Source organism: Microtus oregoni, unplaced genomic scaffold (assembly GCF_018167655.1).
Source record: "Microtus oregoni isolate MIOR12 unplaced genomic scaffold, Mior012 000060F_ref0000265, whole genome shotgun sequence".
In the NCBI taxonomy this organism is placed as follows: domain Eukaryota; kingdom Metazoa; phylum Chordata; class Mammalia; order Rodentia; family Cricetidae; genus Microtus; species Microtus oregoni.
Genome location: NW_024543870.1, coordinates 1,556,860 through 1,584,143, shown reverse-complemented (window position 1 = coordinate 1,584,143; position 27,284 = coordinate 1,556,860). Strand labels below are relative to the sequence as shown.

General features: G+C 47.4%; 1 protein-coding gene and 1 long non-coding RNA gene across 2 annotated transcripts; one reads left to right on the top strand and one right to left on the bottom strand.

Annotated features, from left to right (window-relative positions):
- Positions 1-1,163: 1,163 nt before the first annotated feature.
- Positions 1,164-4,756, bottom strand: LOC121439320 (transcription factor Sp9). Its single transcript, XM_041639807.1, has 2 exons — positions 4,614-4,756; positions 1,164-3,615 (listed from the first exon to the last, which is right to left on the bottom strand). Exons 1-2 carry the CDS (start codon positions 4,632-4,634, stop codon positions 2,179-2,181), a joined length of 1,458 nt encoding a protein of 485 aa, XP_041495741.1. The 5' UTR covers positions 4,635-4,756; the 3' UTR covers positions 1,164-2,178.
- A 7,945-nt stretch (positions 4,757-12,701) lies between these two features.
- Positions 12,702-21,565, top strand: LOC121439256. The gene is made up of 4 exons (XR_005973233.1): positions 12,702-12,754; positions 14,025-14,159; positions 19,998-20,552; positions 21,476-21,565. It is a non-coding gene; the product is annotated as an uncharacterized LOC121439256 (long non-coding RNA).
- Positions 21,566-27,284: the final 5,719 nt, after the last annotated feature.

Below are 27,284 nucleotides of genomic sequence, written 5' to 3'. Positions count from 1 at the left end.
GGGGCTGTTAAGTTGGTGGTCAGAAGACAAAGAGAGTGAAAATAATTTTCATTTCAATAATTGCCTTCTGGTCAATTTAACTGTGCCTTATTTTGAAAGAGACTGTCTAAATGAGATTCCTGTCCCAAATGTGTTCCCAGGCCTGATCCCAGCCTTTAATTATTCCTGAGTTTTTTTCTTCAGAATAAGACGCCGCACTGAGTAATCACAAAGAAGGCAGAGAGCATCCTTGAACCTTTTCAGAAGCAGCCACTGATATTCAAATAACCTGCGAGGGCCATTTGACGGCGAGGGGACCTAGGCTTTTCCAATTCACTATTTGCATAGATCAGCCGTCTTTGAAAAGGGAAGGAGCAGTTGTCTTCCCTAACATTAAAAAGCCTAGTTATCAAATCAAGTGCTTAGTTTGGGGCTTCTAAAACGTTTACATTTTATCTCAGGTTGCCCCTTACCGTTTGACATGCAAATTTGGTGCAGTTAATTTAGACAATTAAAAAGATCTTCAAGGGAGCTTTGTCACAGAGAATATTTGGAGTTTTCCCTGTGGACCAGCTGAGATAAAGTTGGCCAGAACAAATGATGTCTAGGAGATTAATTAGATATTTGATAAGACATGAATCCCTAATAAGGGAATACAAGGCACAGGGGGCTGCTGTGTGCTCTAAGTCAAAATTAATAACATTTAACAAGATTTTCATTTAGGCATGAAATGTCTTTTCCGGGGTATTGACTCTAGCGATTTATTCCCCAGAGATGCCTCCCAACGTAGAGGGCCTTGGAAACTAAGACTGATTTTTTTTTCCTAGAAAGATTTTTCTTTCACAAATTGTTTAAAAATCAGATTTAAAAAACAAATCCACCAGTTCTCTCTGAGCCCTCTGGGAGATGTAGGTACCTCCCTAGTTAAAACTGCCCAAAGACCTTGCTTTTTAAAAAGGCGATCCAAAGATTTAAAATGTCACCTTTTGCTAGCTCTCCCATTAAGGGATACAAGTACTCGGCCTTATAACCCAATTTAATTTATGCTGTTGGTATACAAATAAATAATTTTGACTTCCCAAAATGTATATGTTCTATGGCTTTTGCAGCCCATATAAACTTCATTGCCTACAACTAACATTAAGGAAATTTGTTTCCCACCACAAAAAAAAATTGATCCCACATTAAAGATTATTGAGGGGGAAACAGAATATTTTTTAAGGGGAAAAAGTGTTCACAGTTCTTTAATAATACCAAAATGAAAATATGATGTCAAGGTTTTCTTCATACAGATAAACGCATTTAATTTCTTTAGATGACCTTAACTTACGTGTTCGAGTGAAATGGTAACTCAACATTTTAAATATCTTTTACATATATACTGACTTTCACAAAGTGCATCAGAAAATTAAAAAGAAACTCCCTGAATTTCAGGAATTCACAAAAAAAACTATTCGAATGAACATTTACAAGAAATTAAAAGAGAACACAATCCTTCGAACCCTATTTATACAGATGTTATAAAATACAGAGAAACTGTTGCTAGACTTCCCGTTGAATATCTCACCTTAAGCCTTTTTTGATGCTTCTTTTTTTTTTAGGAAAAAAAAAGTCTCATTGTAAGTAGACATCAAGCAGGACTTGGAGCATTTTATATATAATATAATCCACACAAAGGGTCTGTTTCTATAGGTTTCGTTTGTTCTCATTCGAAAGTTCTGACAGTCCTTTGCTGAGTGGTAGCTAGGTTTTTGTTTTTGTTTTTGAGAAAAGGACAGAGGATGGTGGAAGGAATGGGCAGTGGGGGAGGGGGCATTTCTGTGTATTGCTCTTCTCTGGAGAAGTTTGTGCGTGTGGTTGCGTGAGTGCGCGCGCGAGTGTGCGTTCTTGCAGTTGTGGGTCTCCGGGGTGTAAGCGTGTGTGTGCGTGTGTGTGTGTGTTTGTAATTTTGAACCTGTTTTTTGTCGGAGGATGGTTCGCTTTTGTTTCTGGACTTCGCGTTCGATTCTCGCCTGGGCATAGGGTGGAGGGGAACTCCGGCCACCGCCTGGGGATCCGCGCGGCTCCACCTCTTGCCCAACCTGGGCTCGGGGGCGTCACTGGAGCCCCTGCCCTCCCGTGCGCCCACTCGCTCGCCCTCCGAACCTCTCGCTCGCTCTGGGTGTCTCTACTTGCTCGCTCGCGCCTCTCCGCCAACCTCTAGGAGTCGTTGGGACCGGTTGCAGCTTCTTTGCCTCCAGCCGAGGCCGCCGCAGCCGCCGCCGCTGCTGCCGCCGCCGCTGCAGCCGCTGCAGCCGCCCGGGCTGCACTGACGCCGGAGTCGTGCAGGATGAGGTCTGGGGACTCGGAGCGGGGCGTCTCCAGGTTGCTGGCGTCCGTGTCACTGTCGCTGCCCTTTTTGCCCCCGCCGCCCCCGTTGTGCGTCTTAATGTGTTTGCTCAGGTGGTCGCTGCGCATAAAGCGCTTGTTGCACACTGGGCAGGCGAAGCGCTTCTCGCCCGTGTGAGTCCGCAGGTGCCGCTGCAGCTCGTCCGAGCGCGTGAAGCGCTTGCCGCAGAAGAGCCAGTTGCACACGAAGGGCCGCTCGCCCGTGTGCCAGCGCAGGTGCGCCTTCAGGTGCGACGTCTTGCCGTACACCTTGCCGCAGCCCGGGATGTGGCAGCTGTGCAGCCCCTTGCGTCGCAGGCTCGCCCCGGCCGGACCCAGCCGCTCGGCCTCCTGGCAGTTGGGGCAGTCGCAGGTGGCACGGCCAGAGTAGCGGCGGGCGGAGCGCGCGGAGCTGCCCCCGGCGGCGGCGGCCGCGGCACCCGAGATCATAGCGCTGGCGGCGGCCGCGGCCACCGCGGCGCTGGAGTCCGAGTAGGAGGGCAGCACTGGCTTGAAGCCGTCCTGGGCCAGGAGGTGCTGGCTGGTGGAGAGCAGGTGCGAGGCGGCGGCCGAGGAGCCGAGGCCGGTGGAGCTGAAGGCCGAGTGCGTGAGCGAGCTGAAGTCGGGGTTGTAGGTGCCCAGCTGCGAGTGCAGCGAGGCCTGGGGGGCGCCCGAGTGCAGCGAGCTCTGCAGCCCCCCGGCGGGGTTCTGCACCTCCAGCCAGGAGCCGGGGCTGCTGTGCACGTCCCACCACGACGACGCAGCGCCGTTGGTCACCTCGCCCGCCGCCAGCGTCGAGTGGAAGCCCGACTTGTACCACGACTCGTACGGGTGCGCCATGCCCACGCGCGGATACAGGCCGTCGGCAGCCGTCGTGTGCACCTTGGAGATGAAGGCCGACTGGCCGCCTGCCTCCTGCGGGGACACGCCGGCCGCGGCGGCAGCCGCCGCTGCTGAATTAGAGAAGAGGCCGCCATAGTCGCTGCTGAAGGCGGACGACGTGGGGGACGTGGAGGCCAGGCAGAAGGCGCTGTTGGCGGCTCCCGAGCTACCCGCCAGACCGCTCGAGCCGCGGCCGCCCGTGGCCACAGCGAAGCCGGAGAGGCTGGAGCCGAGGTTGCAGCTGGACGAAGAGCGCTTCCAGGGGTGGAAGCCGCCTTTGGCGAAGGCGCTGGACTCGGGCAGCGTCGTCAGAGGGCTGGTGTTGCCGATCTTGTTGCAGGTCGCAGCCAGCATGGCCAACGGGGTCGTTCCGAAGCGTGGCTCTTCCTGGAGTGGGTGGGGTGGGGGAGGGAGCAAGGAGGAGGAGGAGGAAGTGGGGGGAAGACACAAAGTGCACCCGTGAGCAGCTTTGTGGCCCGGTGCGGGTCCCAAAGCGCCCTGACACCCCGGCTCCCTGGCCGAGGACGTGCTGCGCACCGCGCAAGACAGAGGCGATCACAAGCGTGGAGGACCTGGCTCTGGAAAGTTGTTCTTCCGTGAGACTATAGATCAGAGATGCCTCGGTTTCCTTCACCTAGTTCGCTGCCACCCTTGTCTAGAATCAGACTTGGATTGACGCCATAAACCCACTGTTCTCCCAGGAGCCCCCAAGTCGTCCTTCCGGGTGTAGCACGAAGGTAAACACAGACAACAAACACGCGAGGACAGGGGGATGGCCGAAATAGCGGCCCAGGGCTGGGAGAAACTTAGAGCACTCCTCGCATGAGTGGCTTCGGCTTAGCTATTTTCTTTTATAGTTCATAAACGTGGTTTTAATATTTACACACACACACACACACACACACACACGCAGTTACAAAAATAATCCGAGTATAAACGGCCCGGTGACGGCTTTCAAAGTCAAGGGCAAACTGGGGAGCCACGCAAATGTAAATGTTTATTAATGTAACTGCATGGCCTGCAAAACAAGACTTTTCTGAAAGCACTGTCCTGTAATGCAACCCCAAAGCAAGGGGGTGGGGTAATGGCAAAGGGAGGAAAAGAAACCTTCAGCTTTGCTTTAAAACCAATTAAAAGGGAATTTGCTTAAATTCTTTGCTTGCAAAGGCAGTGCCCCAGGTTCCAATAACTTGAAAAGATCAGTTCCGGAAATGTGGAAAATGTTCAAAAGGAACCTGAGGCTGCGGTCCAGCAACAGTTTCATAGGAGCCGAGGACCCAGAGAAGCCATAAAGAAAAACATAACTCCAGTCAAAAAAACAAAAAAACAAAAAAAAAAAAAAACGAGCAACTGCGTTGCAGGGCTTTTTTTTTTTTTTTACTTACCCCGAGTATAGACGTGGCCATAGCAGGTCTCTTGGCTGCGCGACGAGGCCGGGAGCGGTGCTAAGCCTGGCGGCTGCTGGGAAACACAGCTCGGGTCCCGCGCGGCTCCCGCGTCCCGCGCTCGCGCCGAGCGGACTCTGGGCTCCCGCCGGCAAAACTCAGCCTAAGTGCGAGGAGCGCCCGCTTTGAAGTGCCGCTGACTGCGCCTCTCGCCCAATGAGGGCGCAGGCAGAGCAGACGGGAGCTGCCCCGCAGCCAATCAGACGCGCCGAGGGGCCCGAGCCCGGGCTCCCGGCGCGTGCCAGTCAAGTCTGCGGGCGTGGGTGGGAGGGGGGCGGGCTGGGGACAGAAGAAATTACAGTGCAATTAAAAATTTACACACACTCACGTACCAAGCCAGGTTTAAGTACCGTTGAGACAGATCCGCAAGACCCCCCCCCCCCGCCACACACACACACACACACACACACACACACACACACACACACGGGTCACCTCAAGATGTTGCTAGTTAGGACTGACAGTCTTCACTCCCTACTTGTGGGAAAGAAGCAGGAGAGGTGGGGACACCCGAGCCTAGTGCACGAGGGGAAATGATTTGCGTTCACTTTATGTGTCCAGGTGCTGGGAAGAACTTCAACTTGTATCTCTCTCTCTCTCTCTCTCTCTCTCTCTCTCTCTCTCTCTCTCTCTGTCGATTTTATCATTGTCGTGGTGGTTTTATCAGTTTCTTATTCCCACTGTATTCGGTTTTACATTCAGAGTCCTATTGAGCAAAGGGCGCAAAGGAGAGCTGGGCCTCTCCAGGAGGGTCTACACCCGCAGACTTATTGGGAGAGCCCAGAGCCTGCTGCATCCCGCCATTTCTCTCCAGCGGTCTAAGTGACTTCCTAATTGTCGCTCTGGCCTCTGACCCAGGGGGTAATACAAGTGCCACTCACGCCAGAAGCTTCTGGTGGTAATTGAGGGCACCCTTTGTATGGCTTCGCCAGCGCCTAGATACCAGGTTAACCCAGTTGTCAAATATGACTAAACAGTGGGACGTGCTGATTATCTGCCAGGTTTTGCTGGGGGCTGGCGTGGGGGTGGGAAGCATCAACCCATACAACACGCTGCACGAAGCCGCTTATTTTCACATTGTAACAACTTTGGAAACGGAGACCAGCGCTCGAGGCGTCCGCCCCCACCGCCACCCCCGCTGAAGCTGCAGCTTGCCTGCACCTCTGTTTGTTTAACCCGGTGGAGATTTGCATGTCGTATTTCAGCCTGAAGTCGGGGTTTTAGGGGATGTTTATAAGAGTCATTTTCCTTGCTTCAGCTCCAACCTGTCTCCACTGCAGACTGCCAGGGCCTAGAAACTCGGTCGGCCGGCCGGGGCGAGGGTGTTCAAGGTAGGCTTGTCCTCAGCCGGCACCCTGCTGTCACAGACCTGCTGAAGACCTCTCGGAACCCTCCGGGAAGAGTCTGCGAGAGCCAGGCCACACGTGGGCGCCTCCGCGTTCTGCAAGCTGGAAGCATCCTCAACTCCTCTCTGGACCGTGGTATAAAGACGTGCCCTCACACACCTCAGGGCGCAGCCGCTGGACGGTTTCCCCGTCCTCCTGATCTCCACTGTCTCTTTTCCAGGATAGCCCAAGGCTGCTATTGAACTAGAAATACCAGCGCCCTCGGGCAGGGCTGGGTACGGTAAAACAGTGGCATCCTCCCTCTCCAAATTCACATCCCGCTATCCAAAAATAATAATAACCAGCATCCTCAAATGCTCGAGTGCAAAAGACCAGAGAATGCTCGAGGAAGGACCAGAGAAGAGGTCGTGGAGGTGTTTTCTCTGCTCTTTCGCAAGATCCCTAGGCCCAAAAGTAAGTCGCCAGCAACACTTCTCTCCCACCTTAAGGTGGAAGACTAGGCCTGCGTGCGTGCACCCGCTCTCTTCGTCGATGGGGAGAGCTATATGAATCGCGTTCATTGCTTTTCACTAGAATATTTTTGCTCAGAATGCCTTAAAAAAAAACCTTTAAGATGGCAAAAAGGCACGGAGGAAGATGATTGCCGAAAAAGAGAAAGGAGAGACTGTCTGAGCAGCTACGAAGGGAACTCTGTGCCCTAGGGAACTGAGAGGGAAATCTGGGGGGGGGGGGGGGGGGGGATAAAGGAAGGCCCTAGGACTACCTTGTGGAAGGTTGGGGTGTGTGTATGGGTACCCAGGCCGCAGAACCGAGCCAGAAAGCCCAGCAGGGGATCCAGGAGCCGCTCCCAACAGGTGACTTCTGCCCTGGAAGGGGAGGCTGGCCTTCGACTTCCCGTGGCATCCCTGCGTCGATTTACTAATAGAGGGATTGTTAAGTGGCAGCGAGGCGTTTCCGATTCACCCTGGGCAGCCCGGGGAGGAGAAGTGCCGAGGGTTCCCCACAATTTCTCCTCCCCAATCCACCCTCTTCAGGGAACCTGACCAAGTAACACATAAGACAATCCGCAAAGCCAGTTGGCTCTGGTGACATTTTCAAGCCAACCGTTTAAACAGTTCTCGAATTCACCTCGCAGGCTAGCGGCTCTCGGCTCCTCTCCTCCTCTCCCTCCCCCTCCTAGCAGTCCCCTCCCCCTCCGCTGTTTTCCACGCGGTTCCAGCTGTCAGACTCTGGACGTGGGCATTCTCATATTCCTAGACACGCGCGTCCTCATCACAATAAAAGTTAGAGAAACCTTCCAAACAAGTCAGACAAGCCACCCGGGGCCAGCTCAACTCTAAGGTGGTGTTCAAAGGAAATCTTTCGGAGGGGGGGGGAAGTCCAGTTTTTTTTTTCTCTCCTCCTCTCGTCTGACAGATTTTTTTTTCATCTTCTAAAAAATTTAGTTTTTAAACAAAGATCAATGTGTTATGCTAAAGTGTTGAGCTGGCTGTTAAAACATTTGGGGAAATAATGACAATGTAACAAAGGCCTGGTTTGGAGTGAATCATCGCCCTTTTAAAAGTTAAAGCAATTTTCAGGAGAATGGCTTTCAGCAAACGCTTTACATTATTCAAAACGGCCAAATAATGCTCTATTATAGCGCCTGAATGGTGCCAGTCAGCCCCTAAGTGCAATTTGTGCAAAGGCCCCGGTGCCTTATCTCCACTTCTTTATAAAGAGGTGAATATAAAACAATTTCTTCCAAACCCAGACAGAGAGCACGAAAATTGCTTCCCTTTCTGCAATCAGGGCAATTTAACTGGAGTGCAATTAGCACTATTAAATGTCGATTCTGCATAAACAAATCTGACTGAGCAGAGAAAGTGGGGTGAGAACCTCATATACACTGAAACTGATTTTTTAAAATTATGTATCCGGGTCCTTTACAATTGATCCGTGACGTTTTCATCTCGGCATATATTTACATGGTAAATACACTATGGTTAAATCAACATGGTTTTTTCGCAAAAAAGAAAAAAAAAGATCCAATGCAAAGCCCAATAAAGAATGGAACAATTAAAGGGAAGAGTTCACTTCCCTTGCACAAATGTTGTTTCTCCCATTTTTGCTCTCCGAAGGGCTTTGATCTGAGCAACTACTCAAGTTTGTGGTGTTTTGGAGGCGAAGCTAGGGAAACAGTTTCATCTTGAGCTCCCATCCCGGATCCACGCGCCTGTGCCATAGATGCTCGATGCAGGCAGCGTGGCGATCCCGAAGACCAGATATTTTCTGACCTCCTCCATACCATAGCTGGGTAAACATTAGGTAGCAGCCTGGTCTCCGCGCAGGTTAGAAGCTGGCGAGCAACACTGACGTGGGGTAAGGTGTAGCTGGAGGCGCAGGACATAGGCAGGAAGGGAGGCGTTGGGAGGGGAGGAACCAAAGGCTTCTCAAATTGGTGGGGCTGGTTTCAGTGGAAGCCTGGGCCACTGGAACTAGGATGCAGGGCGGGGGCGGGGGTAAGAGGGAGAGCGCCCATAAAAGCATTTGTCTGACCTGTCCTCCCACCTGCCTTTATTTATTTATTTGCTAAGCCCCAGAGGCACCCGTTTTGAATCATTTGTGCAATTAATTATGCTTTTCATTTGCATGATCTACACCAGAGCAGTGATTATCAGGTCAGCACGGTGTGGGAGTTGGGGAGAAACATAATAACTTCAGTTTAAAAAAAAAAAAAGCTGCATTTGTATGGTTGCTGCCTGCTTTGAGCAAGGAAGGGGGGGGCAGGGCAGCCTTTAGCGCCTGTTGAGTCCTGTGCACCCTTCCCTCAGCTGGAGCGTGTCAGTGTGAGTGAAAATGAAATACAGCCTTTGATTAGACTGGGATCTTTTATAGTTAACATATATTTATGCCTTTAAAAGCACCCAGTCTTGAGTTCAAATGGATCAAGAAAATTAATTGAAAATTGAAGGACTCTCCCACAATTTCATTACTGTGAAGTTTTTATTTAATACTCATTATAACGCCCTTCCTTATTGTAGCCCAACCCTTGCTAGGCCAATGAGACGTTCATCTTTTTTTTTTTTTTTTTCTGTCTCTGCCTCAAAGGTGTCTGTCACTCCTATGTAGAAATGCCAGGTGGGGCAAAGCATTCTAGCCTCTGGAAGGTTTCCAGGAGAAACTGAAAGTCCCTGGTCTGTTGAGAGCAGTCCACGCCTTTGCTGCTTTGCTGCACAACTGTCTGCTGTGTGTGACTGGACCTTCTATTCCAAGCTTGCCTTGATCTGTTTATCTGAGTCAAAAATGCACTGACAATTAAAGGAGAGACTGGTATGTCAGAGGAAGGAAGGTGACTGGAGACTGTGATGATTTTAATGACTGCAATTATTGGAAGATTATTCAACAAGCATCATAGATTTGTTTACTGCGTCACCAGGAAACTGTGGGGGGTCTGTTTGGCTTGAGGCAGTACTTCCCTCTCTCCCTCCCCAACCGCTAGGAAGGAGTCCCAGACCAAAGCAAAGTGAGAAGAGAGTCAGTTTTCATTCTGAGAGAGATTCGACCCAAATGATGTTCACGTGTTGCCTCCAACAGCATAAGAGAACCATCCTTGCAGCCGCTGTGAGAGCGCTTCGTTTTCATCTGAACCTAATAGAGATGTCCTGAGGCCTCTCCTGGCCAGCATACTAGTTTTAGTTTAAGTACTTCTTAGGTAGCCCGAGAGGAGGCTTCACCTTCCAGCTCTTTCCTCCCTTCATCTAAAACTCAGAGAAGGAAGACACTCCACCTGTAAGAAGCCTATTTCCAGAGCTCTCCTGGGAAAGTTCCCCTTTCCTCCCTTCAACAATCCCCTTCAAATCATTCCTTATCACTACCGTTCGAAATAAGAAAAAGATATGACCAGGAGCATATTGGTTTGTGACTAGTCAAGTTTTTACTGTAACTATAACAGTAAGGGATGTCGATGCAGAAGGTTCCTGGTAGTGACAAATGTGTTTTGGTTGACATTGCTTACCCTGGAAATGTTGTGTGGAAGTCCAATTTAGCCGATGGACATCCCTAGCAACCCTCCCTCTCCTGGGCACCAAGGTTGGGTGCTCTTTCTGGGTTTTGCAATGACCAGCCTGGGGCTTAAGGAGGACTGAGAACTCACCCTACTCAAGTGTGAGCCTGCAGGCTTCTGCAAATGACAATTGGGAACCTATTACAAGCCATTAAATTGATCAACGTACCTTAAACAATGTGAATGGCTGATTTACAAGGGTGGAAAAAGAGGTTCTGCATCCTTTATAGACGTGGTACTGCTGTGCCGGGTAGGGGACCCAGATCCTTGCTCTTCTCAGCTCAGAGCCACCAGTGACTTAGATAACTTTTCAAGTCAAGACACAGGTTCCTCAGCTTGTCCAGTGGGTGGCGAGATGCTTGTTCTTTGCCCACGTTTCTTCTTTTTAAGGAAAACCGAAGAAGACCAAGGCCAGAAGCAGCAGAGGGTCACGGAAATGCCCCTCCCCTGGTTGAAGATACTACCAACAGGGGTCCCAGCTGCCTCCCTTTCTCAGTCTTTCCCCACAAGGATGACTTACATGTTTGCCTTAACCGGTGTTGGATTGCTGCATGGCCTCCTAATTATGGCAGGAACACACACCATTAGCCCTTGAAATTTCAGGCCAGACTGGGGAGGAGCAACAGCCAGGCAACAGCTCTGGAGGGAAGATGCCGCTGAGGAGTGAGGAGGGAGGGAAATCCTCCTTAGGGTTGACTCTTCCCGTTTGTCTACACAGCAGAGACAAAATCACAGCAGAGCTGAAGCGATCAAAGCTGCCCTCCCCTGCCTGGTCCAAAGTCGCTTTGTAGCTATCTACTCGCCGCGGACATTCATCGGCTCCTCACAACAAGGACATTCCTGCCAGTTTTTTTTTTTTTTCCCCAGAGTCTGTTAGGAGAAGACAGACACACATCACCCATCCCGAAGGAGGATTCCCTTTGTCTAACTTCCTCCTGGTGCACGCACCTTCAGCTCGGCAATGCAGGGGGAGGCCAGGCGCTGGGAAGACTCTAGGTGATTACCTTTAGATCAGCCCATACTCACGTCTAACTCTGTCCCTGCAGGTTCCTCCTTCTCCTCTCCCCCTTCCTCCCTTCATAGGAAAGGGTCTCTCTGGGTCTCTTTGCCTCCTGACCTCCCTGGTCCTCTCTAATTCTGTCCCCAGAGTCTGTCCATAGAGCCTGGGTAGGGGATGTTCCCTACCTTAGTTTGGCAGGAAAGAGCTTCATCTTGGTTCACGCGGGTCTATCACAAATCCATTTGCTTAGGTCTAAGTGTGGAATGAGAAGCCTTCAAGGGTTGATGGTGGTGTGCAGAAGGAAGAGGGAAAGAGCAGAGAAACAGCAAACATGTATCTTTTGCAGCCCGTGTTCCACGGAAGCCCAGGATTGGGAAAGTATAAATGGATCATGCTCTCTCCCTAACAGACCCCAACCCCCATGCCCCAACCCCCACTTCCAGAGGTTGTCCTCTGACCTTAATTTTGCAGATGGCACCCTGCTGAGTTCTTCTCTGAGTAAGTATCTTCACCACCACCACCACTACCCCGCCTGAAATCCCTTCTCAAGGCCCAACAACTCCTAGAGGCAGAGAAGGGAGGTGGGTTGTGTGGGCCAAGAGTTTTCCCAAAGAGGACTCAGCGCCCCCGTGACGTTGCCGAGACAAATCCCATGTTTTCTGGGTTTCAGCTGCTCTAGAGCCCATCCCTGGTGGGCCAGCCTTCTGTTAGACCACTCACTGGTGTTACACACACCCTGTGTCCCTAGAAAACCCGAGAGCACCCGGACTCTGTCCCTGGGATGTTGAGTGGTATAAGGGCAGCACCACACGCTTTAGGCACGTGCTTCTCGCGTCTTTACTCTTCCCCAGGACCGCAAGCAAAAGATACAGTTGCTGACACGGACACACTCACCGAGCACACGCCAGGGGCATCCATCTTCGTTCCCAACCAGGCGTCAGCGAGCTGGGCGGCCTTAAGGCAGGTGACGACGTGGAGAGGCAGACTTGGAGCTCCAGAAACATCCCTGCGAGTTCGGACGGGCGGGGACGCTCAGATCTCTCAAAAGCGCCTGGAAGGAAGCCTCTGGCGGGGTGGCCTCCATGGGTGGCTGGACCTCTCCTCCACCTGGTAACCGGCTCAGCTTCCCTCAGCGCAGCACGTTGAGTATTTCGGTGGCTACCCCTGCTCCCATCTAAGGGTCCTCTGCAAGACACCCGTCTTGCACGCCCTCCATAGGCTCAGTTACATCTGGGTGCATTGCCCCTTAGTCGTCAACCCGGTTATTGTGATCAAGTGACTGTTCTAATCTCTACATTTATTGTTTAGGTAAATAGAGGTTGCGTTTCATCAATATGCAGGGCCCCAGCCCTCGCAGCGCCAAGTAACTTAAGTCAACGCTGAAAATTTCAGGGTGTGCGTAATTACAGGGCACGCGGAATTTTCAACTCGATCCTAATTCCACATCTTTTCTCCGACCCGGGGGCAGCAGGAGGAGGGAACCCGAGGAATCTCCACCCTCCAAGGAATCGAAGGCCTGCTCGTTTCGAGCAAAAGAACTTCACGGGCGGTGACATCGTGCGCGCTTCCTGTCCTCGACCCAAAAGCCTGAGACGGATCTGGGCACAATCCTAAACTTCCAAGCTGCAAAAGCCAACGTTCAGCGTTCCCTCTGCAATGCTTCTGGAACCCTCCCCTGGAATCTGCCGCAGTGAGGAGGGGGTTCCCTACTCGGCGGGTCCTCGTGGGAGGGGGAGGGGTTTTGGAGGCGGGTTGTCCCACGCTCTCCACGCGCGGTGGGCTTCTTGTTCTACTCAGCTGTGTGTGGTTCCATGCCCTGGGGTTGGAGCGAGAGTGTGCTGTGCTTGGGTGCGGTAAAGCGCCGGTACTGGCGCTTCACGAGTAGCTATTGTTTTCTAATTAAGAGGATCTAAACCCAGAGACTAGAAGACTAGGGAATCGCCTCAAGGAATGGGCGGTCTTCTTCAGCCAAGGCTGGTTTGGGCTTCCTCCAGCTTCTGGGTTCTGGGAGTGGCCTTGGACTGGACGCCCCCCCCCCCCCCCCCCCCCCCCCCCCCCCCCCGCCGCCTCTGAACCTGGCAGGAAAAGGGTTAGCTGGGAATATTCCCAGAGGCTGTGAAATGAGACTCTGGAGGCTGATCCTCAAGTCTGAGGAGCAATACTTTCTCATTTGCAGGGAATTTCTTTCTCTGCTTTCAGGAGTAACTCCAGTTAGAGCCGGACGTCCATCTTGTTAGAAATGGTCTGGCTTTTTAAATAAAGTAGTTTGAAGTCAGCTCCTCACTTGCGAGATTAGGGTGTCTGTGCTAGATCAAGCTGTAACAGAGGCGTGAACTGGGGCCACAGAATGGAGTGGCAGCTAACAGGTTTTCATTTTTGGCCCTGGTCACTTCTCTTGCTGTCCTTTCCTTAAGAGCCTGCTCAGCGTTTTCAGCAAGGGGAAAATTAAACACAAATGTCAGTCCAATCCCGACAGCCTTTCCTTCTATTATCCCATTCTGAACCTCCCCTTAGCAGGCCCAAGCCACTTTTAAGCCCATGCGGCCTTATCATACATGAAAATCTTTGACTATACTGATACACTCCAGTGCCGCCTCTCACAGGGCAACTGGACATGGTCTTAGACTCTTGGGGCTGCAAATGTTAACTTAACCTTTTCTGAGTTGTGATCATTTTCAGTTAGAACAAGGCAAAAGGGATAAGAGGGCGGGCAGTCAGGTCCCCTGGGTGGGCCCATGGCCCTTGGAAGTCTCAGGAGGAGTAGGCATTAAGGGCCCACCCCTTAGAGGGTTGGTCCAGGCCCAGTCTAAACGTTTGTCAGGTGTCTGTTTTCCAAAACACAGCTGAGAATTTCAGCTTCGAAGGATTGTTGCTGTAAAGGCTAAGTAAAACTAGGCAGAGAAAGTACTGGCAATGTCTCAGTGCTCACTAAGAATGAAAAGGTCTGGCCTTCTTCCTAGGATGTTCCACACACAGCTAAGACACTAAGACTTCAACAAGGCCAATGGCCCAGGGCACAGCAGATTCTCGGTGAGGGGACAGGAAGATGAGCCTGTATCAGCTCCCTTGCAGCCAGGATGCTTGTTTGGAAGGCGGTAAGTCAAGTGTTCAGTGGATTCTAGGAAGCGTTTGGTGGTAGTGGTGGTTTAGTTTGCTTTGGGTTTTGATTTGATTTAGAGGGTTTTTTTTTTGTTTTTTTGTTTTTTGTTTTGTTTTAGACTAGGTCCCTCTATGTATCTGTGTAGACCAAGATGTCCTCTAAGTTTGCCTCTGAGATCTGCCTGCTTCTGCTTTACTGAGTACTGGAACTAAAGGGGTGCGCCACCATGCCTGACCTGTTCTAGTTTTTAAAGATTGTTTTTATTTGTTTGTTTGTTTATTATTTGTAAATGTTTGTGGGGAGGCGTGTACAGAGTTCCCGAGGAGGCCAAAGGCATGTGTTACTGTACTTATAAGACTTATAGGTGCAGGGCGGTGGTGGCACACGCCTGTAATCCCAGCACTCAGGAGGCAGGGGCAGGCGGATCTCTGTGAGTTCGAGACCAGCCTGGTCTACAAGAGCTAGTTCCAGGACAGGCTCCAAAGCCACAGAGAAACCCTGTCTTGAAAATAAAAAAAAGAAAAAAAAAGACTTATAGGTGGTTGTGAACCACTCAGTGTGGATGCTGGGAACTGAGCCTAGGTCCTCTGCAAGGGCAGTAATGACTGTTAATCATTGAGCCAATTTCCAGCCCCCCCCCCCCTTTTTTTTTGTATCTCAAACTGGGCTTGAACTCACTATTTAGCTCAGGCTAGTTCTAACTTGCAGTCCTTTTGGAGTTGAATGTGTATGCTACCATGCCTATCCCTAGCTTCCACAATTTTTGCACATAGAAAGTAGAGGTCTTGCCGGGCAGCGGTGGCGCACGCCTTTAATCCCAGCACTCGGGAGGCAGAGGCAGGCGGATCTCTGTGAGTTCGAGGCCAGCCTGGTCTACAAGAGCTAGTTCCAGGACAGGAACCAAAAAAAGCTACAGAGAAACCCTGTCTCGAAAATCCAAAAAAGAAAAAAGAAAAAAAGAAAGTAGAGGTCTTGTTTCTAGGAGCAACAGTTGACATTTATTGAGCAATTATTATACCCCAGGCATTTTGGCACATGCTTTGTGCTCAGCATCTTATTTATTTCACACAATAATTTTAACATCGACGTTACTGATCTCTTCCTTATTTAAAAATTATCATTTTTAATTGTGTATGTTAGTGTGTGTACACGTGGACGCAGGTGCCCACAGAGACCAGAGGTGTCAGGTGCCCTGGAGCTGGAGTTATATGTGGTTGTGAGCCATCTGATGTGGATGCTAGGAATAGAAGGTGATTCTTCTGGAAGAGGCTACATGCTGACCTTAACCACTGAGCCACCTTTCCAGCTCATTCTCTTCCTTTAGACCATTACTATACAAAGTGTTAAATACATATTGAAAAGTAGAGAAGATGCCATCCATCATCCAGTGCCAACCATTGTCATCTTGGGTCCAAATTTGTTTTTCTGCTATTTCCATCTCCTCTTGCTTCATTTTAAGTCAAATCTCAGATACTATATTAATTATCTATATTACATATACGTGAAAAGATATTTAAAAACTAACAATACTATGTTATCATCATATTTAAACACATTTGTAATAATTCCTTATAGTATTAAATATCTAATCAATGTTCAAGTACACCTGGACTCTTATAAATCATGCTTTTAGTTGTTTTTGTTAGATCAAAAAAAATTTTTGTTTGTTTTTTTTTCAAGACAGAGTTTCTCTCTGTAACAGCCCTTGCTATCCTGGAATTCACTCTGTAGACCAGGCTGGCCTCGACCTCCCAGAGATCTGCCTGCCTCTGCCTCCTGAGTGCTGGGATTAAAGGCGTGCGCCACCACTGCCTAGCTGATCGAGATATTTTTTAAAGGTATTCTGACATCTCTCTCCCTCCCTTTTCCCCCCACTTTTTAAACAGAGTCACCCCTTTTTCTCCTGCAGTTTGTTGACATGAGTCATTGTCCTGATACTCATTTTTAAAATGAAGAAATCAAGGGTCAGAGAGGTTAGAAAAATTTAGAAACAAATAGAAAAAGAATTTGGTTCCAGCTCCTTATAACTCTAGTGCCTCTGCTGTATAGACTTTATTATATTCCCTTTTATCTGCTATATAGGCTTTATTATATTCCCTTTTATCTGCTGTATAGGCTTTATATTCCCTTTAAGTCAAATGATGAAAAAACAAGGCACAGGGGAACCTAGTCACCCCACAGGCTTCAGCGTAAGCATGGCTCTCCTAAGCAACCGGATTTAGCAAATAACCACAGAACACCATGCACTTAAAACCCAGCCAGGGTTTGAAACCAGAAGAAACATTGAAAATAGTCACTCTGCGTGACGAGGCGATTCCTGCATGTCCTTGTGTCTGTAGCGTGAGCAGATTTTTATGTCTAACAAATATTTAATGAGATAAAAGAATTTCTCAAAGAATCATAATTCATTTTTTTCCTCTTCTTCATCCACTCCACAGTCTCTGCTCGCCTTCGCTCTACAAGGCAGGCTAAGGAGCAAATATCTCTTTCAAGGAGTTATTTTAAAATACCAGTCAAATTAACAATTTGGTAGTTTGATATGTGATATCTGGCTTTTGTTACGGTAGTTTTGAAACCACACGTTACCCTAGCAACTGAATACATTTTTTTTTCCCTTTAAAAATTTTTTTAGCTGTCTGGAGGAGAAAAAAAGAAAAGGAAAACTTCTTGACAGAATTTTCCCATAATAGCTTCCATTAACTGCCGTGACTTCTATTGGAGAGGCCAGCGCGGATGTCTCCTGCTGTCACCTGTCATTCACTGATCTAGCAGATGTTTTGTTTGATAAGGCCAATTTGAGCTTTATAAAACATTTATTTTTTTCACCTCCAAGGAGCAAATACCAGTCAGGGTGGGATTCAACGGTGACCACCAGATACCACCCAAGGGCCTCCACCTGCCAGGGGAGACGCTGGGCGAGAAGAAACACTGAAGCAAATCTAAAGGCTTCGTTCACTTAAAAAAAAAAAAAGGTGGACAAAAAGAAAGAAAGAGGAGGGATGGATCAAGAGCATTAGATCAGTCTCTGGGGACCTAACAAGGGGAAGAAAGGCAGATGAAGAGGCAAGAGTCTACTAGGGAGTCAACTGGAAATCCCTGGTGGGTAAGCCGGTCCCAAAGAGGGCAGTGCAGCTGGTGAGAAGACGGAGAGAGGCCAACCAGCTCCCAAATACAGACATGGAAACTTAATATTAGTTATGAATACTTGGCCTTAGCATATGCTTGTCCCGCTCACTCTTATAAATTAATTTAAACTGTTTCTCTTGGCCTTCATTCTGTATGCCCTACCCCCTGTGTCTGACTGCCTGGTGGTTACCTGACTGCCTGGCCCTCTCTCTCTCCTTCTCTCTCTCTCTCTCTCTCTCTCTCTCTCTCCCTCTCTCTCTCTCTCTCTCTCTCTCTCTCCCTCCTAGAGTCCTCCTCCTATTTACTCTCTCTGCCCACTGGCCCCACCTATCTCTCTCCTGCCTAGCTATTGGCTGGTCAGCTTTTTATTAGACCAATCAGGTGCCTTAGGCAGGCAAGGTGAAACAGCAACACATCTTTAGATAATTAAATGCAGCATAAACAAAACCACATTTTCACATAGTTAAACAAATGCAGGATAACCAAATACGACACACATTTCCATGGTTAAAGTAATATTCCACAACTTAAACAAATGTAACACATCTTTACATAGTTAAAATAATATTCCATAGCAAGAAGGTATGATTCGTTTTACATTTAGTTTGTACTTTGACTGAGCTGGGTGTCAGCATTTCAAGCAAAGTAGAGAAGAATCAAGATGGAAAAAGTGAATGTTAGGTCTTCTCCAGCCACTAGACAGCAATAACCACTTGCATCTGAGAAAGATGCCCCCACCCCCAATGTCATGACCCCAGTGCAGGTGGATCTAGGTTCCATTTTTTAAAACCACAGATTGATCTGATAAAATTATGAGCGTATCAGTCCTTTTCCTGGAGTAAAAAAAAAGGTAGCGCTCCAAGGCCAGGAGTTGTGCTGTCCACGAAGAAATCAGGAAGTGTTTGGTGGTTTGTGCCTCTCGGTACGGTGCCCCCTTTTATGGGTCTCTTGGGGATTGCTTATTTGATCATTTCTGTAGTCCACAGAAGGAGAATAAAGAAAGTCATCTGTTGCAGTATTTCGGCTGAACAAAATTTGAAAGAAAATGGTTCCACTACTCAGGACTTCATTTTGGATTACCCTATCCCTATATCATGTTTTGATTTGAGGAATCATCTTTTTGAGCTAGAGAACTAGAGTACTAAGAGAGGGAGGAAGGGAGGGAGGGAGGGAGGGAGGAAGGGAGGAAGAATGGTGACATTTTTGCAGAAAATAAATTTTTTTGTCAAAAACCCATCCTGAACAATATATATACTTGAAATATATATTTGAAATACATGCAAATTCTCTTTTAAGGAAAAAAGCCATAATCAATTTTCAATATTAATTAGGACTTTTTCCTTTAATTATTTGTTTGTGTTTTGAGACAGAGTCTTACTATATACCTCTGGCTGGTCCGGGACTTATTTTTTTTATTTATGTTTAATTGTAAGTGTTTAAATGTTTGCTTGTATGAATGTATGTGTACCTCATGTGTGATTGGCACCTTAGAAGACTGGATGAGGGTGTCAGATACCCTGGAACTGGAGTTATAACAACTGTGAGACACCATGTATGTGTCCTCTGCAAGAGCAGCCAATGCTCTTAACTGTTGAACCATCTCTCCAGCCCCTAGAACTTCTCCAGGTTGGCTTCAAATGCACAGAAATCTTCTTCCTCTGCCTCGAAGCTGCTAGGATTGCAGATGCAAATACCTAGGACTTAACTCCTTCAAGAATCGCAAGAGCGTTCTGTTTCCCATCTACACAATGCTGACTTGATCTGTTATTCCTACCTGTACAATCATGAAATGATCACATTGAACCCTAACACCAGATCCCAAACAGGAGAAGAATGAGTCTCTAGAGGAAACACTTAAGAAAGAGAACTGGAGCCAGGCAGTGGTGCGCACGTCTTTAATCCCAGCACTTGGGAGGCAGAGGCAGGTGAATCTCTGTGAGTTTGAGATAAGCCTGGTCTACAGAGCGAGTTCCAGGACAGCCACCCTTATGCAGAAAAACCCTATCTCAAAAAAAGAAAGAGAGAAATTGGATATTGAGAAGACAAAAAAATATCTATAAAGAAGGCATAAAGAAAGCCTAAATAGTATCGATTGGCTTGAGAGAAAAGCTGAGGACATTAGAATGAAATATTCTTCAGAATTGCTTCAGTATCAATAACAACAAACATTCATGCATTCATGAGAAATGTGTGGTAGATTCAGTTATAATTTCTAGTCCTTGTCTCTTAAATGCCTTTTCTTGTTTTCTTTCTTTTTTTAAAATTCATGTACATTGGTGTTTTGCCTGTATGTATGTCTGTGTGAGGATGTCAGGTTCCTTGGAACTGAATTTCAGACAGGTGTGAGCTGCCATGTGGGTGCTGGTCCTTGGGAAGAACAGTCAGTGCTCTTAACTACCAAGCCATCTCTCCAGCCCCTTCCTTCCTTCCTTCCTTCCTTCCTTCCTTCCTTCCTTCCTTCCTTCCTTCTTCCCTCCCTCCTTTCCTTCCCATCTCTTCCTCCTTTTAATTTGTTTTTGAGACAGAGTCTGACTGTGTAGCCCTGGCTGACCTGGAACTCACAGAGATCCACCTGCCTCTGTCTCCTAAGTGCTGGGATTAAGAATTTGTACTGCCACAGCAAGCAACTTTTTTATCTTTAAGTAATTTCAAGTGTTCAGTTGTAAGAATCCTACAAAGAAGAACTTTTTTTTTTTTCCTTGACCAGATTCATCACGTTTTAACACTTGGCAGCATTTGCGTTTCTGTTCCCTCGGAAGGTTCAGATTTACGAAGAAGATGATGGGTTGGTTTGAGAGCAACAACGTTTGACCTAAAAGCTCAGCGACGTTGGGATTCAGGAAAGATACTACTCATGAACTTTAAGCAAAAAACAAAACAACACTTACTTGGCTGAGGACAGGACTTTTGGGGAAACTTCCTGAAGACGAAAGTCTAAACCCAACAAAAAGACAGGGTCTGTGAATGGCAATTCTTTTATGTCTCATCCATTTTTGTGACGATACGTCTCATCCATGGCAGGCAAGCACTGTATCACCGAACTACACCCCGGCCTGTTCTTATTTCATGATGGAGAGATACTTTTGAACTGGTTGATGTCATGGCTTCTATTAACTATGCGTCTCATTGCTGTGACAAATACCCTGGCCAAACACAACTTAAGGAAGACAGAGTTTGTTTCAGCTCACAGTTCAGGGTAGAATTCAGCCTGATGAGGACGTCATACTGTTACATCACGTCAGCAGCCAGGAAGCAGAGAACGGTGAGTGCTAATGCCCAGCTTATGGTCGCTCTGTTATTAAGTCTAGGATCCCAGCCCACAGAATGGTGCTGCCCACACTCAAGGTAGGTCCTTCCATCTCACTTAATGTAACCTAGATAATACCTCCCAGGCATGCCTAGAGTTTATCTCCTAGGTGATCCTAGTCCTGTCTCTTAGGTGACGCTAGATTCTGTCAAGTTGACAATAGCAACCATCACCCTAGCTTCTCTCCTGCTTCGCCTTGGTTGTCTACTTGACACAGCCTGAGAGAAAAGCCTGGATTGATGCAATCATAAGTGTTTGCCAAGGTTTAGCGGGGAAAAGACATACACTCCATCTTCCCGTTAAAGTCGAATTGTGAAGAGAGCCCTGGGACATGCCGTACTGTTTCAGCCACTTTTAGAAGATACGGTCTACAATGATATGTATAAACATTGAAAGGGGAAATTGGCCTCTGAATTATGGTTTACTGTTCCTGGTACTTGTAAAGTCTTCCCTTAATGTGTGAGCTATAAAGTGGGATTTTATCTCTTTTCTATGCTTTCTTTACTAGGAATTCTTTTCCATTAATTTCTTAGAAGTATAAGACTTACAGTATTCTTTTGAATTTATTTTATATGTTTATTTAAGTTTATGTATTTTATGTCTATGAGTGTTTTGTCTGCATGCATGTCTGTGTACCGCATGCATGCCTGGTGCCTGAGGAGTTTCGAAGAAGACATCATATCCCCTGGAACTGGAGTTACAGACAGTTGTAGGCAGCCCTCTGGGTACTGGCCATCAACCTGGGTCCTCTGGAAGAGCAGCCAGTGATCTCAACCACTGAAACATCTTCCCAGCCCCTGATTTGCCATACTTTAATTGATGTCATGCTCTCATACACGCCATATAGTAATGTAGCAATTTTCTAAACTTATGATCAGGTGAATGGCAGCAAGCCTGGAATTCCAGAGCATCCGTCACTGGGCAACAGCACGGCGGTTGAGGATGCTGTCCCTTGAGGATGCTGTCCCTCACACCTCATTAAGGTAAAATGTGTTGCTGGGGATGTATCTCACTGGCAGAACACTTGTCAATACATGCGAAGCTCTAGGTTCATTCCCTGGCGTGGAAGAAAGAAGGTAGACTTGACTGGTGATTTCGATGGATACTTTTATAGTGAAAAAATAGTATTTTTGTCCCTTCGGCAGCATCTCTGTGTTCTGTGTTCTCTTCAGCAGGACTGAGACGATGCAGAGTTCAGTGTGACCACACCATAAGGATGACATGCAAGCCTGCGCAACAGTCCATATCAAAAAGAAAAGAAAACATCAAATCCAGGGCCTCTATGCGCATTTTAAAATGAACTTCCCTCCTGTACGTAGCTTGAATGTTTGGAATATTGGAAACCTGCTTGCATCTTTGAAAGAAACCTTAATCCTTTCCTTCGCTACCAAAGGTCTTTTTCTTTTTTTATTTTTTAAAGTATAAGATGAAGAGTGAGGAAATGTCACAGTGTTTGCTTAACAAATGAAAACCCCATGTTTGAGTTCTTTAACGCCCTGGTCCTATTTCACCGTGTCATCGGGGCTAGCTTCCCAGCTGTAAATCACTTGAGAAAACTCTTAGGCTTGGAACTGTTGACAGTGTTTGAACTTCTGTACGTGTGCTTTCGTCTGTGGCTGAGGACACGCCCGCTGTGACAGCTCAGGACGTTCACCCAGAGCTGGCTGAAATCTGTGATGTGTGTTTAGAGCTCTCAGCGGCTCACCAGACCACTCTAGTATCCCGTTTCTGCGCCACTCTCCGTAGTTCGGGCTTCTTGCAGTCTCCTTCAAATCCTTGTTAGCCGGACAGCAACAAAATGTTTCTCTTAAGAGGCAAGAGGTTGGGTCTATTTGGACAGCCTACCAGTTAAGATGGCAGAAAAGACATTGATTAGATAGCGAGGATGGTTTCCAGGGAAAGGCATTTGGGGAGGTGAACACGTATCACTTTAAAGCAGTAGGTTTTAGGGGCTGTGTCTCAGTTAGTAGAATATTAGGTGAAGAGCATTAGCTCAGAGCTAACCTAAGTTTCCGTGTCTAGAGCTACCACGATGGAAATATGTGTCATTTATGGTTAATTTAGCTATATGTGCTAAAATAATTAGAAACCAAGATAACTAACATTGATTTGAAGTTTAGAAGAGAGGGACTTAGTTCACAACTGGCCAGGCACCTCCGTGCCCATCAGGGATCTAAGTGTTTCTTTGGTGGACGCCTTACCCACTTTTACATGGTATGTAGGTTCATAGGTCAAAATGCTTAAGTTCCAGCTACCGGTTCTACTTGCTAGTCAGCAAGGAAAACATGTGCTCTTCCCACGTAAGGGCATCCCCCGAAGCGTAATTCAAAGCCTCCCACTCCGGACTCTACCTCTCTGCTGCAGTAGGTTGCAGGAAAGCTTTCTTCTCGACCGTGCCTCTAGTGAGAAATTCTGTGACCGAGTGCTACAGTCAGAGAGTTTGTATCTCCTCTAAATTCTCACGTGAGAATTAGTTCATTCCTCAGTGCTCCAGTATTGGCAGGTGAGTCCTGGCCGTGTTTAGCTACTACAGGTTTTAGCCCTGGCAAATGGACTGCGGCTATGAAAAGTACTTGGCAGAACCGGTCCCTTCTGCTTTTCCTATGCTTGAGAAAGAGCACTCCCCTGGTGGTCACAGCCTCCAAGGCGGTCATCTGTGGAGCAGAGACTGTCCTTAGCAGACATCAACCTGCTGCCTTAGGCTTGGACTTCACAGCCTACAAAACTGAAAGACAGATAGAGCTTTTTTTCTTTATAAATCACCCAAGCATAGGCAGTCTGCCACGGTAGCGCAAACGAACACTAAGGAACTGATAGTATTCCTTAACACAAAATAAATTTTCCTTTGGAAAAGGATGGGTGGCCTAAAAACAAACCATGTGGTAAGACATATTTAGACTACGTTTGGCACTTTGGCAGTTTACGATAAGAGTTTTTAATTGAAAAAGGTTTATATTGAATATAAGGAGTGAGATAAACTAATCTTCAGGATTGGTTTTATATTACTTCTGCAAAGAAAAGGGGAACATGAAAGAAGCAAACTCAAAATTGAACTCACAGAGATTCATCCACCTGCCTCTGTCTCCCGAGTCTTGGGATTAAAGGTGTATGCCACCACTGCCTGGCCTCTACGGCTAACTATTGTGGCTAGCTCTGCACTCTGATCTTCAGGCAAGCTTTATTTGTTACAGCACAAACGAAATATCACCGCATCTCATGGCTTACTATTGTTATCTCCAACGACGAGTAAAACGCTTGGCGTGTAAGAGACTAGAAATAAAGGATTGGTGATCAAAGCAAAATTAGGGAAAAGAAGTCTGAAACTGATGTGTGCTCATGAGGACAGACGAGAATGGATGATTATCCAGCAACCTCAGACTACCCACGAGGAACCTTAGTCACAGAATCAATACATAACTGACCTAAATGTCAGAAGGGCAGTTTGCACAGTACAGCGGGAATGGCGAAAGCGTGGTCATCTTCAGAGCCACGAGAGAAACACCAGAACCCCGGAGAGAATGTCCCTCTCTTTTTAGTTACCTTGCGGAAAATATGTCGCCATATAATCACATGGCCTCTTGTCAGAATCCCAAGGAACAGCACATTTCCTTGCGGTACTCAGATTCTGTTCTATTAACTACTGTTTCCAAATAGGAGGCTAACCAGTAGGGACTCAAATCCTTTTGTCATGCTAACATTTTGGTTCTAATGGTCTCAATTATGAAAACTGGTTCTGTCGATGGAACTACAATTACTTGCAATCATTTCCTTAAAAATTCTCATAATACCGTTACATAATTTTTTTTGTGGCCAAGAGCTGTTTATTCTGTTTAAGTATTTCATGGGAAATCTACTTGAACGTGCACCTCACTCAGTCAAGTTAGCAATGTTCTGACACACACACACACAAAAAGGGTTCCATTTACATATGAATGTGACTTTGATGGATGGGATCTGAAGATCAACAGTCCTCAGGAAACTGTCACAGTGAGCAGTCAGCTGGCTTAGGGATGTGGCTCAGTGGTTGAGTGCTTGCCTAAGCGTGGGCCAAGCCCGGGATTCAATTCCCCAGCCCCACAAATAAGACAGCATTAAGTAAGTAAGTTTCTGTGTTAGAAATTATTAGACATTTCCCTACTTCTTGGCACACAAAGCATTTTTTTTTCACTCATAAATCCATGGGTCATTGTTGTGGTTTAAATACAGAATGTCCCCATAGACCCATATGTTTGATCTTTAGTCCCCAACTCAGGGTACTGTTTGGAAGGTTTTAAAAGCTTCAGAAGGTAGGGCATTGTGTGGGAAGTGAGTTGTAATAGGGCTTTGAGGTTTTATAGCCTGGCCCTACTCTGGCCTGCTCTCTGCTTCCTGACTGTACAGGCAGTGTGACTTTAGGTTCCTGCTGCCTGCCATGCTGCCCTGGTCAGTGGATTTAATCCTCTCAAACTAGCAGCCAAAATAAATCCTTTCCCCTTTAAGTTGCTTCTTATCATGTATTTGACCACAGCAACAAACAAGTAACTAAAACAGAAAATTAGTATCAGAAGTGGGGACATCGCTGCGATAAACCTGACCACATGGTCTGTAGGCCTTTGGACCCAGTTTTCAGAAAGAATGTGGAATAATCCGAAACCTTGAGCTAGAAGAGCCTGGGAATTCCATAAGCCTAGTTTAGTGGTCTATTTGTGGGGGTTTGGAAGGTTAGGATGCTTAGAGAAACAAGGACAGCAGTATCCCTACTGTGGAGTTTCAGAAGGCCTAAGAACCCTGTTGGGAATGGGGAAAGAAGCCGTTCACGTTAAATTCTGTCAAAGAATCTGCCTACAATCTGCCACTGTCTGGAAAACTTGAGTGAGGCTGAATTTAAACAATAATGGACCTCTTTCAAAACAGGGTAGCATTTAGGCTGTGTCATGGTTACAGTTCAGTGCTCTTATCCTGGTCTGCAGTGAGGGAAAAAACCAGCAAGTAAAGCACAAAGATACAGAAACCTTCAGTTTGGAGAAGAAAGCAATGAGTTCAGAGTTGCAGACAAGGTGAGTGTGAAAGCAGCTACGTTTACTAAGGGAATTATCAGCCTCTTTGGAGAGAAGCCAGGCCTGCCTGCAGAAGTGTTTCCCCAGGGTTAGCCTTAAACAGACATAGAGAACACCACACTGTAGCCATGATAGGACAGGGCCAGGCTGCACCTCGAGGTGACAGCAGAACTTGGTAGCACATGGCACTCTTTGTGCAAGAATGCAAAGCGCAAGAGTGAGGGGGACACGGAGTCCCCCAGCTATTAATTCCAAGCAGTGTGTGGCAAGGTTGGTCTAGTGTGTGTGGCAGAGTCAGCTCTGAGAGGCCGCTGCACAGAGCGGAAGCCTAAGTTGCTGTGGAGAGTCCAGGATGTTGGAGACAGCAGGACCATGAGGTGTCTGCAGAGGAAAGTGTAGGTACAGAATGGATTTGGCCAAGACAAAGGCTATGTATGCCAAAGGCAATAGAACTGGAGAGAGATGGTTCCATCAGGAGTTCCCGGTGCTGGATATAGAGCTATAGAGTTTGGTGTTTGTCCTTCTGGTTGTCTTGGTCCAGTCTTTTCTTGTGTCCTTCCATACTGTCTTCTTCCCTTTTAGAGTGGGAGTGATTGCTCTGTCCCATTAATTGCGTATTAGAAGACTACGACTTTTTAAATATAAATTTTATAGGGGCTAGCAGCTAAGAGATTGCCTTGAGTCTCGGAAAAGACTTTAGACTCTTAACAGTGCTGGGACTATTAAAGACAGTGGGGACTTTTGAAGTTAGAATAAATGCATTTTTCACTACGAGATGATTGTTAGCCTATGGCAGGCAGGGATAGAATATTCTGGTTTGAATATGAAATGTTCTGCATGGGATCATGTGTTTGAACGCTTCATTCTCAGCTGATGACACTGTTTTGGAAGCGTGTGGAACATTTAGGAGACAGAGCCTCACTGGAGGACTTTGGCCACTGGGGGGTGGGGCTTGAGGCTTTCCAGCCCAGCCCACTTCCTGTCTGCTCTTTGTTTGATGGACTGAGTGCTCTCAAACTGCATGTTGAAATTGGAGTACTTCCTCCCTTACGTTGCTTTCTGTCAGCAAAAAGGAAAATATCCGTACTTGCTGTGGGAATTCCTTCAGCCAATAGCCTTTCAGATACCCGCCCACTTTGGGCGTGGTCTCCTGTACTATAAAGTCAGACAAAAGCGACCCTGCGGTTCTTGCGGTTCTCGTGGCTGCTGGATTCAGTTCCAGTTCCAGGACTGTGGATTGCTACTCTTCCTGTGAGTTTATTCCCAGATAAATAAACCTTTGTTATACTCCATTCTGGGCTATTGTGGAACTCTTTTGTATGCCAACATGTACTGGCTAGTTTCATGTTAATTTGACACAAGCTAGAGTCATTTGGGGAGAAGAGATTGAGAAAATGCCCTCAGCAAATTGGCCTGTGGGAAAGCTTGCAGTGCCTTTTCCAGATCTGTGATAGATATGGGCAGTGCCATCATGGCTCTAGGTGCTTTAAGAAAGCAGGTTGAGCAAGCTGTGACGAGCAAGCCAGTAAAGCAGCCCACCTCACAGCTCCTGCATCAGCTCCCGGCCCTAGGTTTGAATTCCTGCCCTGACTTCTTCCCTCAGTGATGGACTGTGAATGTGGTGCTATAATCTACCTGTTCCTTTTCCTCT